The sequence below is a fragment of the Dermochelys coriacea genome, chromosome 8 (genome assembly GCF_009764565.3).
Source record: "Dermochelys coriacea isolate rDerCor1 chromosome 8, rDerCor1.pri.v4, whole genome shotgun sequence".
Lineage (NCBI taxonomy): Eukaryota > Metazoa > Chordata > Testudines > Dermochelyidae > Dermochelys > Dermochelys coriacea.
Genome location: NC_050075.1, coordinates 39018883 through 39036045, shown reverse-complemented (window position 1 = coordinate 39036045; position 17163 = coordinate 39018883). Strand labels below are relative to the sequence as shown.

General features: G+C 56.7%; 1 protein-coding gene across 5 annotated transcripts in view; it reads left to right on the top strand.

Annotated features, from left to right (window-relative positions):
- Window positions 1-3441: 3441 nt before the first annotated feature.
- Window positions 3442-17163, top strand: part of ARAP3 (ArfGAP with RhoGAP domain, ankyrin repeat and PH domain 3) — a 57839-nt gene continuing 44117 nt past the window's right edge. For 4 of the 5 annotated variants that reach the window (XR_005294396.2, XM_038412851.2, XM_038412852.2 and 1 more), the window contains exons 1-5: window positions 3442-3579; window positions 6076-7268; window positions 9976-10025; window positions 10894-10967; window positions 11294-11370. Coding sequence is in view for 4 of the 5 variants with exons in the window: in XM_038412851.2 (XP_038268779.1) it covers window positions 6115-7268; window positions 9976-10025; window positions 10894-10967; window positions 11294-11370 (1355 nt within the window). In the remaining variant the exon portion in view is untranslated. Of the gene's footprint in view, window positions 3580-6075; window positions 7269-9975; window positions 10026-10893; window positions 10968-11293; window positions 11371-17163 lie in introns of those variants that run through there. The other variant, XM_038412858.2, reaches the window with a different exon arrangement.

Below are 17163 nucleotides of genomic sequence, written 5' to 3'. Positions count from 1 at the left end.
GATTTCACGTTGGAGCAAAACTAAACCCTTTTGTGTGTTATCACAAAACGGTATTGTGTAAAAACATATATTTTTGGATCAAAAAGATCGAGTTTCTGATTTGGGCTCCTCTCTCTCTGGAACTGACTCCCCCCTTGACTTCAGAGACCTTCCTGTCAACTTGACCAAAATCCATACATCTCCATGAAATGTTTTGGCTTCAGTGAAACAGAAGATTTCTGTGAAAAGACATTTAATCAAAAATGTCCCACCAGTTCCCACAGGCAGAGACAGCCAGGCCGTAGGCAGCAGGACTAACCCAGCACGCCCTCAAATACATCAACAGGAAACAGAGGAAGGGCCCTAGTCACAACACTGTCAGAAATAGCTTTGAGTGACAGGTTCTCACTCACACAGATTCCCTTCCCTGCGGCACTGCAGAGCAAACCCCATCTGCTCCCTCCGCTCTGTCCAAAGGCCCTGCCTGCTCTCCCCCACCACCCCATGCCAAGGCCCTGCCTGCTCCCCTCCCCCATGCCTAGGGCATACCTGCTTCTCCCCTTCCCTCCCCCGCAGCCTAGGGCACGCCTGCTCGCCTACCATACCTCGGGGGATGGGATGGCTAGGGGGAATCTGGGAGCATAACAAAAAAGCACTGGTGAATCTCAGGACACAGCACAAGCAAGCGTTCTGTGAAGACCAGGCCAGAGGCCCAAGAGATGGCCGGTGATGGAACAGAACTTGACCAGCTCTCTAACGTCCATGCCATGTGTCTGGGATCACCCCAATCCCTGTTCAGGAGTATGGGCCTTGTATAAACAGCCCCTCAGCAGGCCTGTCCTGCTGAGACAGAGCAATGCTGAGAAGGGTGGCTCCTGCCTCTGCAAAGCCAAACTTTCCACCAGCCAGCTGAGCAGTTTCTATTCAGCCAGCAGTTGAACGGATGCAGCCGCCGACAGAGGCAGGGTGTTAGCTGCTAGCCTTATCTGATGGCAGGATTGGTGGTCACCCAGCTCACGCTTTCCAGATGCTGCAGATGGCCTGCCACAATCCCTTGCTGGCGATGCTGGCCTGTGTAGGACTGCAGCTCCAGGAGGCTCAGGCTACGCCACAGTGGACAGGCCAGTGAGGGAGATGGAGGAAGGAGGGCTCTGGTTAGACTGAGCTCTGAGCCCTTACAGAGAGTTCTGCTTCTGCTGTGTCTAAAGTGGAAACAAGCCAGTGATAAGGAGAAGTTGCGCCTCTGCCCCAGTAGCACAATTCAGACTTCCACATGGCTTCTCACCCGTGGCTGCATTCCCCCTGCCCTGCTTGCTGGGCACTTGAGCAATCCTGATTGGGCACAGAGCCCTTCTCCACCTTGCTAGTAGCCATAGGAGGGGCTGATGGATATTGTGAGACTGGCCGGAAGCTCAGCCTCTGCCCCCCCAGCAACAGATAGCCTCTCCCTTTAGTGCTCACCTAGCCTTGTGGCTGGGGTTGGGTAACAGGGCAGCAGTGTTGCAATCCCCAGGCTGTACAGGACTCTTGCAATGGGCTGCACTTGAGCAGAGCAGGTTGGGCTGTGTGAAAGCAGCTCTGGAGCTGAGGTGGGGACGCTAGGGGACTCCTGTGCCTTGGGGGTGAAGGAGAAAGCAGGCCCAGCCATGCTCCAGCAGCAACTCCTCCTCTGCCATGAGGGGCAGAGGCGGCACCAGCTAGCTCATCCCCTGCTTCCCATGGAGCCCACACAATGCAAGGGCTCCACCAATAGCATGTAGCTGCTCTGTCAGCACCATCATACCCAAGGCTGCAGCCCCAGGGATCTGGCCAGCTCATGGGGCCTCATTCCTCCAGCAGCCATGGCCAGTCAGCGTCCAGCGAGAGGGAGGCCAGCAGTGCTCATGTTTGCAGGGGGCTCAGCTTGGAGTAGTGTGTCATGCACCGCGCAGCAGTCGCAAGCGCCTCGGCCCCAGGCTGAGCAGCGAGGCCGTGTCTCTCTCCCATGCTAATGCGGCAGGAGCCCATGCTGCACCAAGCTGGCAGGGGCCCAGGCCTGGCAGCAAGCCCTGGCCCAGGGCACTCCCCACGGATCTCCTGCACAGCACTGTGCTCAGTGGGACCCCAGCATGGGCTGGAGCTGTCCCTGTGGCTTCTCTCTGTGGGGAAAGATGCTACCTGGGCTCCCTGGGCCGGCTGGATGGGCGAGTGAGTCATGCCTGTCAGGAGAGCAAGACTCCAAGCCAGGCCTTCCCAAGCTACTTCCCCACTGGTGAGTCTAGGGCTTCAGCGTAAACAATGGTTCCACTTCCACCTGTAACTGGCGCTCCCTGCACTACATCCCCTCTGGCTCCCTCCTGCTGCCAGGGGCTCCTGGAATCCCCTTCAGCAGCTCTCAGACTTCTCCAGCCCCACCAGCTCAGATCGAGGGCCCTTCAACCCCGTATCTCTCCCCTCCCATCACGTACCAGACCACAGCCCTGCTGAGTCCAGTATCTTCACCCCACAGCAGCTTACACTGGAGGCTTCAGAGATCGACTGCCAGACAGTCTTGCCAGGGCAAGAAAAGGGCTGAGAAGGAGAGAGAAGGGCCAAGGCAAAGGGGCAGGCCATGGGCAGAGTGGGAGGCAGGGGCAGATCAGCAGATCCAGTGTTGGCGACAGAGCAGTGACAGATGGAGGGGCAGGGTCCTGTGTATATGAGAGGAAAAGCAGGGGCCGGGGTATTGCCGGGGCAGGGCGGGTGGAAGAGAGGGGCTGGAACAATGATGATGGATGAAAGAGGAAGGATGGGGCAGTGCCCGGGGGGGAGTCAAAGTGCAGTGGTAGAGGGCAGTGCGCAGGGAAGGAGGGGGCAGGGGCAATGTGAAGGGGGCAGAGGTGGAGACAGGGGCTGATGGATGGGGGAGAGGGGGCAAGGGCAGCAAAGAGAGGGAAGTGGAAGCACAGGGACAGGGGACAGTGCCCAGGGAGGGAGGGGGCAGCCGCAGTGCCAGAGGAAGGAAGGAAAGGAGCAGTGCTCGGGAGGGGAGGGGAGTGGAAGGGCAGAGGACGGGGCAATGTGGGGAGGGTGGGGGCAAGGGCAGGGGCTGGTGGATGGGAGAGGAAGGACAGGAGCAGGGGACAGTGCTGGGGGGAGGGAAGGTCAGGAGCAATGGGGGGGCATGGCCAGGGAGGGTGGGGGAGGGGCAATGCAGAGGACAGGGGATTGTGCCCAGGGAGGGAGGGGGCAGGGGCAATACAGGGGTGAGGGGGGCAGTGCCCAGAAAGAGAGAGGGAGGGGAAATGCGGAGGGAGGGAGGGAGCAAGGGCAATGCAGGTGGGGTAGGGGGGCAGGGGTAGTGGCCAGGGAGGGAGGGGACAGGGGTAATGTGTGGGAGGAGGGCAGGGGGCAGTGCCAGGGCAGGGGGCAAGGGCACTGCGGGGCGGGGGCAAGGGTACAGGAGGAAGTGCCGGCGAGGGGAGGGGCCGGACGGCCGGGGGAGGGCGCTTAGTCCCGTCCTGCTGTTGAGCCCCAGCCGCAGTTCCTCTGAGCCCGACGAGCGGCGCAGAGTCCTGTGCCGAGGAGCGGCCCGGGCTGGCGGCCGCGCCGGGTACAGCGGACGGCGCTGCGGGGCGAGAGGTGAGGGGCTCCAGGGACCGGACGGGACGGGGCTCAGGGCGCCGCCAGGCAGGGCCGGTGGTGCGGAGGGGCCCGCGGGGCCGGGCCGACTCGGCTCCCCTTTGGGGCTCGGCTTTGACAGCCCGAACGGGGTGGCCACCCTCGGACTCGACATCGCTCGGCTCCAGAGTTAACCGCCAGGAGCGGTGACTGGCGCGGTTCGCCTCCCGCTTGGGCTTCTGTGGGCTCGGGTAGCCGGGCCAGGGGCGGGGGGTTCTGTTCTCCGGTGGGCAGGAAACATTCTCTTTCTGTTGGACAGTTGGCAGGGGCGGTCAGCTTCCAGTGCCCTCTCCCCTCTCCTTTGCCCCCCCGGCCAATTCACCTGGTACCAGGGATCTGAGAACCCACCCCAGTCTATGCACTCAGCGTTTGGTACCAAGGGGCCTGAGAACCCCCCCCCCCCACCAGCCAATGCCCCCTAGTGCCTGGTACAGGGGGTTGAGAACCCCCCTGCCAGCCAATGCCCCCTGGCACCTGGTACTGGGTGGCTGAGAAACCCCCCACTCTGCCAGCCAATGCCCTCTGCTTGGCCGGATCACCGTTGCCCTGCACAGTCTCTGCCTAGTTGTTGTTTGGGGCCCTCCTGCGCTGACAGAGGAGAGAGCGACTGTTTTGTTAGGAAGGTGTGATTATAAAGCCACAAGCAGGCCTGGGACCCTGCTTTGCTACTGCCCCACCTCAGCGGACTAGGTTTCCCTTTCCATACTGCAGACATGGGCCTGCCAGCAAAGGTCCAGATGGTTGAGTGCCAGCACAGCCTGGATCCTGGCAAATGTTCCCACTGATGTACAGGCCTGCTCTAGCCTGGGCACTTTTCCAAAACTGAATGGCATTAAAAACATTCATGGCATTTAGTGTAGGTCCTACATGTAAACAGCAGTGCTTCCTGCTGTAAGGGGGAGAGCTTTCCAGGTTAATTGGCATACCAGGCTTTTTAGCTAATTGGTTCCGGACAGATTAATGTATCCTCTGTTCTTACCACATCTGCACACACACAAACACATCTGCACCAAGCTGCTGCGGAAACCAACAGACTCTCACAGCCTCACATATCACACGCTCGCAGACACACCAGCGCACACTTGTGCACAGATGCGCACCTACCCATTCCCAGTGCTGCACATTCCCAGTGCAGGGCCGACAGGGCTCCGGGGAGGCGGGATGGGGGCTGCGTGGGAGAATGTGAGCGGCAGGAAGGAAGGAAGTCTGCCCTGAACAATAGGGGGAAATGGAAGAACTGGAAACCCTGCTGGTGGCTGTGGAATCAGCGCAGCTGGCTTGATACAGAGCAGTATGATTCATGGGAAAAGGACCTCACAGCAGCCGCATCCTGCTGCAGACAGGGCTCCTGAGCTCTGTCCTGGGACCTTGGATGGAGGGCGCTCTGCTGGCAGCTCTGAGCTGGGGGCGGAGGAGAGCTGGTGTTATTATGGTTTGTGTTATGGAAGCCCCAAGCAGGATCAGACCTCTGTCATGCTGGGTGCTGCACAGACATACAGGGAGAGACAGCCCCAGCCCTGCAGAGTCCCAAGGTATCTGAAAGAGGCCCTTATCCAAAGGGAGAGGGGCTGCCCCTCCAAGCTGTGTGGGCAATCTCCCCAGGCAGTGTGGGGAGCACAGCTGGGAGCCTGTCTGCCTGGAATGCGTGTGGCTGGGGGCTGTGTCCCAGATGCTGTCTCCCTGGGCTTGCCTATGAGTTATGCTGACCTCTCCCATGGCCTCCCTACCATCAGGGAGATTTTGATGCTGTCCTTCCAGTAGCTGAGCAGAGCCCTCCCCAAGCCAGCCAGCAACAGAGAACCGTCCCTGGGAGGGGGCCAGCTGCACCATGGGTATCTGCATTCCCTGGCCCCCCTCCACAAGGGATGGGTTGAGATTCTGGATACAGCAAATGGCCCGATATCCTCCCTACCAGCAAAGCACAAATCCCAGCCAGAGCCAGGCACTGGCTCCTCTGTCTGACTTGCCTGAGGAGGGGCTGGCAGGGATGGAGTCAGTGATGCCCATTGACAGGGCTTGCTTTTGTCTGGCCAGGGACAACCCTGTGTCTGATCGAATCAGCTCTTTCTCAGGAGCCGGAGGCCTGTGTTTGTGTGAGACCCTCACAGCCTGCAAGGGCGGGACTGTTCCTGCATAGGCTGGGGTCGTGACCTCTCAGATGAAAGGGGGGTCAGGGTTTGAAGGCTTGGGGCAGGGTTTGGGCAATTGATACTCCGACCCTTGCTCAGGGCACTCACACTCTCTGACAGCAAGTGAGCCCACTGACTGCCCATGGCAGGTTTTAAAAGAGCTGGGAGCAGAGCAATCAGAGCTCAGAGGGGTGTCCTAGCAAAGCGCTGGAGTGGACATGGATCCTACAGGCTCTCCCAAGCACTGGGCCTTCTGGCTATTCTGTGGCACTGCCATCTCCTCCTGTCTCCTCAATGCTGCCGCAACCTCTTTCTTCTCTTTCCTCAGATAATGTCTTGACAGTCCCCTGGTGGGGGTCCGCAGGCCATGTTCTCTCCGTGCGATGCCGACTCTGACATCGCTGATTGGCTGGCCACCATCCATCTGGAGAGATACCAGGAAACCTTTAAGCAGCATGGGTACCAAGTAACCAGAGATGCTATCTCCCTGGGTAACGAGGACCTGCAGCGGATCGGCATCACTGCCACTGGGCACCGCAAAAGGATCCTGAGTCTGGTGCAACAGACGCAGCTGTTGGTGCAAGACAAAGGCAGGCCAATGGCAGGAGATGCCTGTACCAAGCCTGGCACATGTACAGAGCCCCTGGATGTGCCCAGAGTGTGCCAAGCAGGCCAGGAGGACAATGGTACAAGTACTGCTAATGGAGCCCCAGTAGCAACCATTGGGCTTGGGAACCACCAGTGCTCAGCTGGCCCCAGCCAAAACCCACCTCTGGAAAGGGCGCCTGCTCCACCAGTTGCCAAGCCGGTACCCAAGCCCAGGACGTTCTTCCAACGCCCTAGCCAAGCAGTGAGGCCAGAGCAGGGCCTGGTGCCCACGCCGCTGGCACGGACGTCGGTGCCAACACGCAAACCTGGCTGTGAGGGGCCTTCTGCTGCTTTCGTTGTACACGAGGGGTTTGTGCCAGGGGAAAGCTCCATGGATCTTGGGCGCTCGGAGTTCACCCTGGAGCAGCAGGCCGGCTCAGGAGAGAGAGGCTTAGCAGGCCCCCAGCCACTCCAGCCTGTGGGTAGGGAGAGTGCTCTGGAGCCTACGCCAGCGTCCCGGGCTGGGGTGGCTGAAGTGGGTTTGGATGATGTGGATATCCAGGCTGGGTGTGGAAAATCCTCCCCTTCCATCCCCAGTGTCTCTCCATGCCTTGGCCAAGGGATTCAGCAAGCTGATTGCAGCCCCGCGAGCCCAGGGATGAGCCATTCACTGTGCAGCTTCCCATGGTCTGCTCCAACCAGCCCTTCTGTCAGCGCACAAAGAGAGCCTTCGCCAGCCCCGGGCACCCCCTCCCAGCCAGCCTCTGCATGGGGCAGGATGGAGATGGTTTCCAATATCATTTATGAGGGACTGGAGCCCCCTTCACAACCAGCTGGGTGTTCAGGGTATGAGGAGCCTGCGAGAAACCGACCTACCCCATGGCCACTGGACTCAGCCACGCAGCAAGGGACCACACCAGCAGAGAAGCCTGAGTAAGTGTGAGCCTGCTTCTAGTACCACGGTCTGCCCTCTACCTGGAAGCAGGAAAAGGGGCAGAGCTCAGGCAGGGCAGGGCATGCCGAACTCCTGCTGTGCTCCTCATGTTTCCTGTAGACATTGCTTAGGTCTCCTCTGAGAGCTTCATCCAGCAGTGCAACCATCTGGCCTAAATGACAGCTCCAGGCCCTGTTTCACTGCAGCTCCCAACCCTCTGGAAGTAGCCTACCAGCCAACCCTATCAAAGACCCTTTCACAGCACTCCTCTGTACTGAGGTCAGAAATGAGGAGAGCCCTGCGGCAAGGCGCACAGCATGGATGGGCCAGGCCAGGATCTCTCAGGCCTTGGGGGACAGGCTAGTGCTGGGCCCTGAGCACGGGTTACGCCCTGAGGAAGGGATCTGCTGGGTCTTGCGGACCTCTAGGCAGAAGGGGACTTGCTGAGGTTACTTTGGGGCTGGCTCAGGAGCAGTGGAGGTGCCTGTGGTTAGTGGGCAGCATTGCTGTTGTTCCAGGAACCAGTTACTAAAGGTTAAAAGAGGAAGGAGCTGTGCCTGCAGGTCACAGCTCAGAGACCCACCTGGGGAGGGCTCAGGGCCCTGTCTGGGTCACAGCGCAGGGGGCTGGGGAGGGCTCGGGGTCTTGTAGCCAGGTGACAGTGCAGGGGGCCAAGCTGGGGAGGGATCAGGGCCCAGTGACTGGGTCACAGTGCAAGGGGCCGGGCCAGGTTGGGAAGGGCTCAGGGTCCCATGGTCGGGTCATAGGGCAGGGGCTGTAGCGGGATGGGGAGGGCTGGGTCATCTCTAGGGCCCTACCAAATTCATGGCCATGAAAAACACATCACAGCCCATGAAATTTGGTCTCCCCCAATGAAATCTGGTCTTGTGTGTGCTTTTACCCCATACTATTCAGATTTCAGGGGGGAGACTAGCGTTTCTCAAATTTGGGGTCCTGACCCAAAAGGGAGTTACAGGGGGGAGGTCACAAGGTTATTTTACAGGGGTTGCAGTATTGCCACCCTTACTTCTGCGCTGCTGCCTTCAGAGCTGGTTGGCTGGAAAGTGGCAGCTGCTGACTGAGGGCCACGTCTGCAGGCAGCAGCGCAGAAGTAAGGGTGGCAACACCATACCATGCCATCCTTACTTCAGCGCTGCTGCTAGTGGCAGCTCTGCCTTCAAAGCTGGGCTCCCTGCCAGCAGCCACTGCTCTCCAGCTGCCCAGCTCTGGAGGCAGCGCCACCACCAGCCACAGCGCAGAAGTGAGGGTAGCAGTACCGCAACCCTCACCGCCTAAAATAACCTTGCAACACCCCCACAACTCCTTTTTGGGTCAGCAGCCCTACAATTACAACGCTGTGAAATTTCAGATTTAAATAGCTGAAATCAATGATTTTAAAAATCCTATGACTGTGAATTTGACCAAAATGGACCGTGAATTTGGTAGGGTTCTAGTCATCTCCCTCAGTCCTTGCTCCGTCCCCGGTCTCCTCCTCGCTCACCTGGGGAAACAGACTCTGCCTCCCGGGTGCATGTTCCCCTGCCCTCGCTAGCTGAGATGGAGCTTGCTCCCTGGGAATAGCAGTGTAACTGTGGTGGAATAGTGGGCCAGCTGTCTGGGTCCAGTCCTGCCCAGGACCTTGGGTGCATACTCTGGTGGCTCACCCATGCTGCTGCCCATGATGCCAGGGCCACACTGCAATTGTCTAGCTAGATTGCAGTTAGTTGGGGAATGCGTTCGCCTACAGTCCCGATGCAGCACGCACGTGCCCTCCTGGCAGCTGGCACACTGCCTGGAGCTTAGGGGCAGCCCAGGGCTCGTCTGCAGGGAGCCAGCCTGGGCCTTACTGTGCCATGGAGAGTGGGCAGTGCTGGGCTGGGTGGAGTGGGGTGAGGTGGGGCAGGCAGCACCAGGCTGCTGCATCAGAAGGCCTGGCTGATGATTTAGAGCTGGTGGCCAATAGCTGGGTGTCTGGGGCAGACCCACTGGGGGAGGGAATCTGAAGCATCAGTGCCAGGCCTGGGGTGTGGGCAGCAGTAATGGCCTGAGCCCACTGGAGAGCTAGGAAAGTAAAGCTGGGGGCCGGGTGGGGGAGGGGGCTGTCTGGACAGGCCGAGGCCCTGCCCTCCAGATGACCCTCGTTGCAGTCCAGGATTGATGGGAAATCCAGGGGAAAGAAGCCTTCAAACCAAGCCCCCATCACAGGCTTCCCCGTGGCCGTGCCAGGGAGGGGAGCAGCTCCCCGCCAGTCTCAGGTTCCCCCATTGCGGCATTGGGGAGGGGAGCACTCCTTCCAGTCACAGGCTCCTCCGTGGTGGCACTGAGGAGGGGAGCAGCCCTGCTCCCATGGCAGGAACCAGGAAGCCCCTCCCCCACCAGTCTGGCCTGTGCAGTCAGAGGCTGGGGGAAGACAGCGGGTGCAAGCGCCAGCCCTTCTCCCAAGGGCGCTGCCAGCCATGAGGTCGGAGTCCTCCCCTCACCCTGGGAGATTTCCCTGTAGACACTGACCAGCACTCTGCACCAGGCTCCGCAGCTCCCTCCCCCCAGCCCAGTACTGGGCCTTCCTCTGCCCCATGCTGCCTTGCTGCTCCCTGTCTGGGCAGCGCATCACAGGCAGGGTCGACCCAAGCGCAGGCCCCACTCTAGAGGGTGCCAGGTGGTGACCCTGCTGCCCGAGGCTCTGATGTGTTTCCTCTGCTCTCCTAGCTCTCCCAGATGGCCCAGCCTGGACCTGCCCCCCATCCCACAGAGGCCAGGTGAGAGCTGGGGGCTGTGGCACTCTACATGCACAGCCTGTCCCCCTGAAAGCCCCCGTGTCGCCTCCTCCCAGGGACGGGGGTGGTGCAGGGGCAAAAATGGAGTTGGGGGGTTGGCCCTTTTGGCCGCATTAGTAGAGTAGGAGGGGATTGAGGCCCATACAGGGAGGCAGGGTGGGGCATTGCTGGAGTGGGGGGTGGGCAATAGAGGAATTGGGTAGGGAGGGGTTGGGAGCTCATATGGGGGCTGTGGCACTGCTAGGGCTGGGTGGGCTTTGGGGCCCATGGGGCGCATGGCTAGAATGCGGGGAGTTGAGGCCCACAGCGGTTTGGGGGTGTGGCATTGCTAGAATGGGGGTTTGGTGCCCATACAGGGATGGGGGTGAGGGCACTGCTAGAGCAAAGGGAAGTTGGGGAGTCTATGTCTTTCTGTGGCTTTGGAAGCTGCCTGCCCCCCAGAACCCACCCAGTGGTGTCTGCTTCCATGGTGGTCACTGTCAGGTCACCCAGGGTGACTCCTGGGTTCTCTGTCTAGCAAGGGGCTTGTCCCCAGACCCATGCCTGGACCGCCCCGCTGGGAAGCGCTGTGGGTAGGCGGCGCTGCCCCCAGTGCTGGGCCGTGCTCCTATGAGAGTTGCTGTTGTCAGGGACATCCCAGGGGGTGAATGGCGTGCCCTGCGTCCCACGCCAGGCCCTCCTGCCTCCCACAGCACTGCCCAAGTGCTGAGGGATAGAGTCACAAGGGGGGTTTCTCCTGCTCTTGTGGGCCCCCACCCCATCCCCATCCCCTCTGGGCCCCCAACCTCTCAGATCCAGCAGAGCTCTGACTAGCAGCTCACTGCCTTTCCTGCTGTGTCTGTGCCCGCAGAGCCTGCCGAGGAGCCCATCAGTCCCTACTGTGAGGCCGTGTTTGGACGTGGGCTCCCTGCCCGGGAGCAGAAGGTGAGGGCCACCAAGGGTGCAGGCTGGAGGGCGGGGATGTTTGGGCCCAGCTCCTGCCTCGAGTCTGGATGAAATAGGAGTGAGACCACACTCCGGCTTCTGCTCCCTCTGGCTGCACCTCGCAGCAGTGTGTGCTGGACCACAGGCCTCGGCTGCTTGGCAGAGTGCAGGCCCTGGCAGAGCCAGGCAATGGGGTGGTGGTAGGCCCTGGCTCCTGGGAACTGGCTGATGCAGGGGAAGGCAGTCCAAGGAGGCCTGAGGTTGAGGGGTGGGTGGCTGCGCAGACAGAGCCATGGAGCAGAGCTCTCACCAGGGTCTCCTTTCAGAGCACAGGGACCCCCGCTTTGCCAGGCTGTGAAGCGGTGCCAGAGCACTTCCCAGAGCTGGAGAGAGAGAGGCCCAGGTAAGCACCTCTGCCTATAGCCCCTGGCCCCAAATCTGCTCCATGGAGCCTCTATGCTCTCAGGGGGCAGGAGAAGCAGATCGGATGGTAATTTCCAGGCTTTGGGGAGAGGTGTCTGCTGCTGGGGCAATAGAGGGCAAGGAAAGCCAGGGTCAATCTGGTTTGACTGAGGGAACTGCTCCTTCCGTGTGTGGGGAGAACCTGGCTGCCAGCCCATGGAGGAGCAGGTGGGGATGCCAGGGTGGGCGAGGCTGGAACCGGTGTTTGTTGTATGTCCCTTGCAGCTGGATGTGCTCCTTCTCTCACCATTAGCTGGGGTGAGACAGTCGTGCCATGCCATGGACCAGCAGCCCCTGGTATGTAGGGGGCAGAGCAGCGCTCCTGGCAAGGTATGGCACCACATGCTCACAGAGGATTCTGCAGAGAAGCTATTCCCTGCCTGGCCAGATGCTCCAGGGGTTGGTTGGATGGATGCTCCAAGGGTTGGTTGGGTGTCGCATGCATTTTTCCTCTCAGCCATTGTTAGTGTCCTCAGCACGCTCCTCCCGAGCTTCATGCCTGCTTGCAGATGGCCTGTGCCAGGGTGATGGTAGCTGCAGGGGGCTGGGGCCTAATGCAGAGGCAGAGGCATCGATTGCGGCCCCAGAGTAGGGTTGAAGTTTGCACTTGAAGTCCTGATTCAGGCTCTTATGTATAAAATGCCGAGGATTTAGTTTTCTCAAAACGACATCACTCACTCTCTGAGCACAGCATGGGCATGTCACGGATCAACAGGGTTGGGGCTACACCCCCAGCTGTGTAACAGTGTCTAGGAGGAACCCCTCAGTGTGCCAGACACCCAGGGATCTCACTCTTCCTCCACAATCAGCCACATGGCTTCACTGTCTCCTCAGACTGGACCTCTGGGGCTCCAGCCCCCCTGCTGCACCCCATGAGCTCTGCTCAGCAAGTCCAACTGAGATGACCCCAATGGAGACCAGACCCCAAGATCCTCTCTGCAGAGATCAATGCACCTCGCCCAGCATTGGCAGTGACATTCACCCAGCACTGTTGACACAGTCGGGTTTTCTTGTTAACTGGCACACAGCACAGAAAGGCCTTAGGGTAGTACAGAGAACTGAAGGTTAACGCATAGTCCATTCTGGTCAGCCCAGAGCCCAGCCAAGCTATAGGGAACCCCTTGGTTCAAGCTTGGTCTGTCCCTTTGTCTGATCTCCTTCCTCAGATACCAGTTGAGAGCCCTGACTCCTTACAGCAGCCAGCTTTTATTCCCCATCTCTCCAGTCTTTTGATCCCAACTTGAGGGATTGTTGTACATGTTCCCTAAGGAGAGGCATGGAAATCCATCTCCCCTCTGGGTTGTTGGTTGCCAGGTGCCAATGTCCTAGTGATTGGATTTGCCACTGCCTTCTCAGATGCTCCCTTCATATGGAGACTAAAGCCCAGACAGTAGGTGACACCCACACCTGTATGTGTCAGCCTGCCCTGAGAGCAAACAGTCCCCTTCCACTCATTTGGTAACAGTGCAGTACATAGGGGAAACTGAGGCACAAACAGGACTCATAAAAATATTCCCACTTGGTCACAGCATGTAAATCTGTTAATTAGTTTAGGAATAACACTAACTCTGCAAACTACCATATAGTAACTGCCCTGTGACACCATACAAAGTCCGCACAATTACGATTAAAACATTTCAATCTTTGGGACCCAGATTAGATTAAAATGATTCTTACAGACATTAGATTTTTTTTCATTTTTCCCCCTCATGGGTATCACTGTTCTTTGCTACCAGCTCTTATTTTCCCAAACACCTTTGTTTGTTAACGAGATCGAGGCAATGCTGCTTTCTGTAGAATTTACTTAGCCAACTGCATCTTCCCATTTAGAAATCCACTTCTCTCCCTCGGCCCATCAGAAAGTCTCAGGAGTTTAAATTAGCCCCTCCCACACCAGGTAAATCCCAGCAGAATTTAAAGGTTCACTATCCAATACTTATTTTTAAATTGACTTTCTATTACTTCTGGTAGCCCCTTAGCATGGCAAAAGAAAATGGCTTTTCCCATTGATTCATTTAGCAAACACCAGGTCATTGTCCTGCCCTGCTAACAGAGCCTGGAAAAATCAGTCCCTGGAAAAACCATGGAGCAGGTCCTCAAGGAATCAATTCTGAAGCACTTAAAGGAGAGGAAAGTGATCAGGAACAGTCAGCATGGATTCACCAAGGGCAAGTCATGCCTGACTAATCTAATTGCCTTCTATGACGAGATAACTGGCTCTGTGGATGAGGGGAAAGCAGTGGACGTGGTGTTCCTTGACTTTAGCAAAGCTTTTGACACAGTCTCCCACAGTAATTCTTGCCAGCAAGTTAAAGAAGTATGGGCTGGATGAATGGACTATAAGGTGGATAGAAAGCTGGCTAGATTATTGGGCTCAATGGGTTGTGATCAATGGTTCCATGTCTAGTTGGCAGCCGGTATCAAGTGGAGTGCCCCAAGGGTCGGTCCTGGGGCCGATTTTGTTCAATAGCTTCATTAATGATCTGGATGATGGCGTGGATTGCACCCTCAGCAAGTTTGCAGGTGACACTAAACTGGGAGGAGAGGTAGATACACTGGAGGGTAGGGATAGGATACAGAGGGACCTAGACACATTAGAGGATTGGGCCAAAAGAAATCTGATGAGGTTCAACAAGGACAAGTGCAGAGTCCTGCACTTAGGACGGAAGAATCCCATGCACCGCTACAGACTAGGGACCGAATGGCTGGGCAGCAGTTCTGCAGAAAAGGACCTAGGGGTTACAGTGGATGAGAAGCTGGATATAAGTCAACAGTGTGCCCTTGTTGCCAAGAAGGCCAATGGCATTTTGGGCTTTATAAGTAGGGGCATTGCCAGCAGATCGAGGGACGTGATCGTTCCCCTCTTTTCGACATTGGTGAGGCCTCATCTGGAATACTGTGTCCAGTTTTGGGCCCCACGCTACAAGAAGGATGTGAAAAAATTGGAAAGCGACCAGCAGAGGGCAACAAAAATGATTAGGGGACTGGAACACGTGACTTATGAGGAGAGGCTGAGGGAACTGGGATTGTTTAGTCTGAGGAAGAGAAGAATGAGGGAGGATTTGATAGCTGCTTTCAACTACATGAAAGAGGGTTCCAAAGAGGATGGTCTAGACTGTTCTCAGTGGTAGCAGATGACAGAACAAGGAGTAATGGTCTCAAGTTGCTGTGGGGGTGGTTTAGGTTGGATATTAGGAAAAACTTTTTCACTGGGAGGGTGGTGAAGCACTGGAATGCGTTACCTAGGGAGGTGGTGGAATCTCCTTCCTTAGAAGTTTTTAAGGTCAGGCTTGACAAAATCCTGGCTGGGATGATTTAGTTGGAGATTGGTCCTGCTTTGAGCACGGTGTTGCACTAGATGACCTCCTGAGGTCCCTTCCAACCCTGATATTCTATGATTCTATGAAGCCAAGTCACTGCTTTTTTCCTAAATCTCTGCAGTGAGACACCCAAGACCCAGACAGTTGGAACTTGGTGAATGTTCATTTCTGGCTTAAAACTTTGTGGCCCAGGCCAGCCCAAGATCTGTGCCGCACTTTGGCTTCATTTACGTCCTCTTCGTGCTGATCTCTGCACAGGGGTGAATTTTTCCCTCTCTGTGCTAGTGCTTGAGGGAAGCCACCGTGAATAGGTTCAGTATTTGGAGTAGAGTTATTTTGCTACTCCTTAATGTTGAGTGACATAGGGAGACTCGGTATCTAGTATTGACTCTTTCCGTGTCCTTGAAGCTGGGAGATTATATTTTAAAATATATAGAGAGGAATGTGCTAGGTACATGTGGGATCAAAGAGCCTTGGTGACATAAACAATAATCAGAAGAGCAAAGCTGAGATGATTTGTCATGGCCTCCAATCATCAGAGCGGTCTTGTCTTATGTTCTTTACATGGAGGAGGTGACTACGTACACGGCCACAAATATGTGTGTGTGGTAATGAACCAGTTAGTACTGGATGGTGTCAAAGGCTGCATGTCATCAGCTCCCTTTAGCCAGCCATTAACCAATGAAGGCTCTCCTACAGCTCAAGAATGAGGGGCCTGTGCCTTTGGAACAGAAGGATCTAAGTTGAAGATCTGCTGCCCTCATTTAGTGCCAGGTGCACACAGTGTGTAACAGTGAGAATCCCTGAGTCCTAGGGAGTTACTGCTGCATGAGCATGGTTTAGCTGATCAATGGGTACCAGGGTCTCATTAGCAGATTAACAGGTTTCAGAGTAGCAGCCATGTTAGTAGTCTGTATCCGCAAAAAGAAAAGGAGTTCTTGTGGCACCTTAGAGACTAACAAATTTATTTAAGCATAAGCTTTCGTGAGCTACAGCTCATTTTATCGGATGCCTCCGATGAAGTGAGCTCAAATAAATTTGTTAGTCTCTAAGGTGCCACAAGTACTCCTTTTCTTTTTGCGAATACAGACTAACACGGCTGCTACTCTGAAAACTGGTCAGATTTAGCAGATGATCTACCCCACCCCCACACACACTTCACTTGAGGTGGATGGAGGGTGTCATGTTCTTCTCTACCAGATCTGGAGTGGCTACAGAGGTTACTTGTACACACCAGCTGGCTTCATCATAAGATCTTGTAATGCTTTCCCAGATCTTACTAAGGTTAGTTTAAATGCAGTATTTTACATACTGCCACCTACAGGCTGAACAGTATAATACAGTTTAGCATTCCATCACATCTCCCACTTTAAGTCCTATATTCCACCATTTACAATATTTATGCTGTCTTTGAAGTTCAATAAGGATTTGTCTGTTAAGTGTTTCTGAATTGTGCTGGTTTTCTAATTACAATACCCGAACATGTAACAACTTGGTCAGCTGGCTGTCCATTAGTTGCAACGACTAGCTATGGTCAGTTTGGAATCCTTGAGCCGCCTTCTTGTTCTGCATTTATCATTTGTAGTGTTTTCTCTGTTGATCTTTCTGAAGAACAAATTGTAGATGTCAATGGTTTCTGTTGAATTCTCCACTGTTGGTCTTGGGAACGGGGAACCACAGCCAATGGGAGCTTTGGGGGAGGTACCCCAGGGGTCGCAGGGAGGTGGTGTCAGAGCAGCACAGGGCCGGGGACAGGGCAGGCAGGCAGGGAGCTGCTCCAGGTATGTGGCGCTGGGCTGGAGCCCACATCCCGAATGCACCCTGCACCCCAACTCCGTGCCCTGAGCCCCCTGCCTGCACCCAACCCCTGCCGCACTCTGAACCCCTCCTGCACCCCAACCCCCTGCCCTGAGACCCTGTCTGCACCCCAACCCCCTGCCCTTAGCCCCCTTGTACCTCCTGCACCCCAAATCCCTCCCTGGCACCCCAGCCAGCGGCCACACCCCGCACCCCTCCTACCCTGAGCCCCCCCCACACTCCGCACCCCTCGCTGCACCACTGCCCTGAGCCCCCTCCTGCAATATGCACTCCCTCCTGCACCCCAACCCCCTTCCCTGAGCCCTCTCATACACCCTGCATGCCTCCTCTACCCCAGCCCCTTGCCCTGAGCCCCTTCCTGCATACTGCATCCCATCCCACATTCCACACTCCCTCCTGCACCCCAACCCCCTGCCCGAGCCCTACATTCATGGCCCTACAAGCAATTTCCCCACCCAGATGTGGCCCTCAGGCCAAAAAGTTTGCCCACCCCTGAATTAGACAGACTAAGTGTAATATAGAGAGGGGTTATTGAAAACCTGGTACATCATATGTGAGGTTTGCCAATCCCAAAGGACTTATCCCCAGGTCAGTTT